Below are 2,262 nucleotides of genomic sequence, written 5' to 3'. Positions count from 1 at the left end.
CCCACACCCTCCCCTTTTTCCTGTATCTGATCTTTCCAGGCTTCTCCTTGGAGCCCCTTACTCCCTGGTCGGCCTCACTCCTTGCCTGACCCTCCCAGGCCCCGCTCACCTGCTCTGCCCTGGACCTCGGCACTGACATTCTGGGTGACTGGTATGGAGCCGTTGTTCTTCCAGTTGGCCTTGTCCTCCTCATCGATCCCGTAGAACTGGACTTGGCAGCGGAAGTGGTTGCGGGTGTTGTGCCAGAAGGAGGCAGAGACCCTCAGCCGGCTGCTGAGACAGTAGCTGGAGTCCTTCTGGTCGGGGTGCTCCTTGTAGGGCTCAGGGTCCGTGCTGACCCCGCTCTTGGCCTCTTTCCCATTCACCCACCAGCTCAGCTCCACGAGGTCGGGGTAGAAGCCTGTAGCCAGGCACACGAGAGTGGCCTTTTGTGTCCGGCTGATCTCTGCTTTTGATGGTTCGAAGACAGTGACCTTGGGTGGTTTCACCTTTGTCAGGTCCTCTGCAAGGGAAGAGGAGTGGGCACCAGGGTTGGCTTGCGAGCTGTCTGCGTTTGGTAGGGTGTGTGTGTGTGTGTGTGTGTGCATGTGCTGAATTATGTAGTAAGTCCTGTTTGTTTGGGGGTCATCATCTACTGTGCCTTCATCCCCCTAAGGTGGCATTATGAATGGCACTCTGCCTAATATACTGAGTATGTTATTTGATTTCTTTTCCATCAATAAAAACTTACCTGTCTACTTCTCACAATATTATGCAGTGGGTATTTGAATGGGTCACTAAATTGGAATCAGAATAACAGGATCGAAATCTCAAAACTGACTTTGCTCGGCAATGTGACTTCAGGACTACAATTTCTCTGTATTATTCTTCCTGCTCTAAAGCGAGAATCGCAACACTGTGCAGAGTGGGTGTGGAAATTAAGTGATGTAAGGATTCAGAGAACCCCTGTCCTCAGCAGGATCATTTGTATCTGAATCTAAGGGGCTGAGGAGTAAAGGGGAGATGGGGACAAGGGGGTCATTTTGGGGTTGGGGTTGTCTTCAGATGACAGGATACAATGGCATATTTTTGTTCACTCAGGTGAGGGCACCCTTCTGTATCATGGTGTGCTCGTGAGAATGTGAGGTTTCCTGACTTTTTTGTGGTTCATGAAGTCATCCTAACCATTGCTCTGCCTCCAGGTACCCCCAGAGTTTCCTCAGCTCTCCCAGGGAGCAATCTCCCCTTATGTCAAATTCAGAGATTCTTCAACCTTCTCTGCCCCTCTCTTTCCAAATGTCACACCTTTCCCCACCAGCCAGCTTCCTACATAAGCACCTGAGACTGTCAGAGCAACACCTTGCTCCTAGTTGTCACAATACAATTTTTGTCCTAAACCTCTCTGTAGCATCTTGCAGGGCCACAGGTGAAGGCATTCTTGGTAATAACCCATGCAGCCTTTTTATTGGCTGGCTCATTTCTTCTGAGCCCCTTCTCCATTCATTTTTATCCTGTTCTGTGCTTCCCATTCATTTTGTTTGTTTGTTTCTGAGCAATTCAGTTAAAAAGAAGAAATCTCATTTTTACGAGACTCTAGTTTAGCCTGGAAGATGGAGAAAATGCTCTCCTGACACTTCACATTTCTATGAAAGTGTAGGTCACATCCATAGATCACACAGGACCCCACACTTAGAAGGGCCACACACTTGGTTTAATGGCTGCTGTCACCATTTTGAAGTTCAAAACCATTTTTTAACCAGAGTCCCCCACCCTTTTATTTTGAGCTGGTTCTGCCTCCCATCATGTCAGCTCCCATCCCTGTAACTCCTACCTGCTAATTGCTGCTATGTCTCGAGGTCTTTACTGGCTGACCCCACCAGAAATGGTAACACCTCAGCTAACATCTGCAGTACTGGCTCCATCAATGTTTCCTCTTGCAGCCTGGTTATTTCCCCCTTGTCTCAAAGACCCTGCCTCTGAGATGCCACCAGCCCTCCAGGCACACTACAGATGTACCCCTCTAACCCCTCACCCAGCAAACACTCAGTCCTCATTGTAGAAATTAAAGATGTCCTTTGAGACATGCGTGAGGCTCTCCACAGTGTTTATTGATGTGAGGGGCAGGACAAACAGAAGCAGGACCTTCCTTACACTCTGAAGCATTGTCTACACAGCCCTGTGGTAAGGGCAGGTCAATTATTCCCCCCCCCTCGCCCCCGTGTCTGTGAGCCCCTGTGGGGTGTGGGTGGGCTTGCCTATGTGGGTGCAGCTATGTGTACTACT

At 49.5% G+C, this 2,262-nt stretch overlaps 1 gene segment (V, D, J or C); it reads right to left on the bottom strand.

Moving 5' to 3' along the window:
• The window catches only part of LOC109376386 (T-cell receptor beta-1 chain C region-like), a 14,687-nt gene that overhangs the window by 5,652 nt on the left and 6,773 nt on the right, over positions 1-2,262 (bottom strand). Inside the window, 1 exon segment of the C gene segment in view lies at positions 110-502. Coding sequence covers positions 110-502 — 393 coding nt within the window.

The sequence above is a fragment of the Hipposideros armiger genome, unplaced genomic scaffold (genome assembly GCF_001890085.2).
Source record: "Hipposideros armiger isolate ML-2016 unplaced genomic scaffold, ASM189008v1 scaffold_1116, whole genome shotgun sequence".
NCBI classification, from domain to species: Eukaryota; Metazoa; Chordata; class Mammalia; order Chiroptera; family Hipposideridae; genus Hipposideros; species Hipposideros armiger.
Note: the sequence above shows the minus strand (reverse complement) of the source record. Positions and strands in the feature narration are given on the sequence as shown.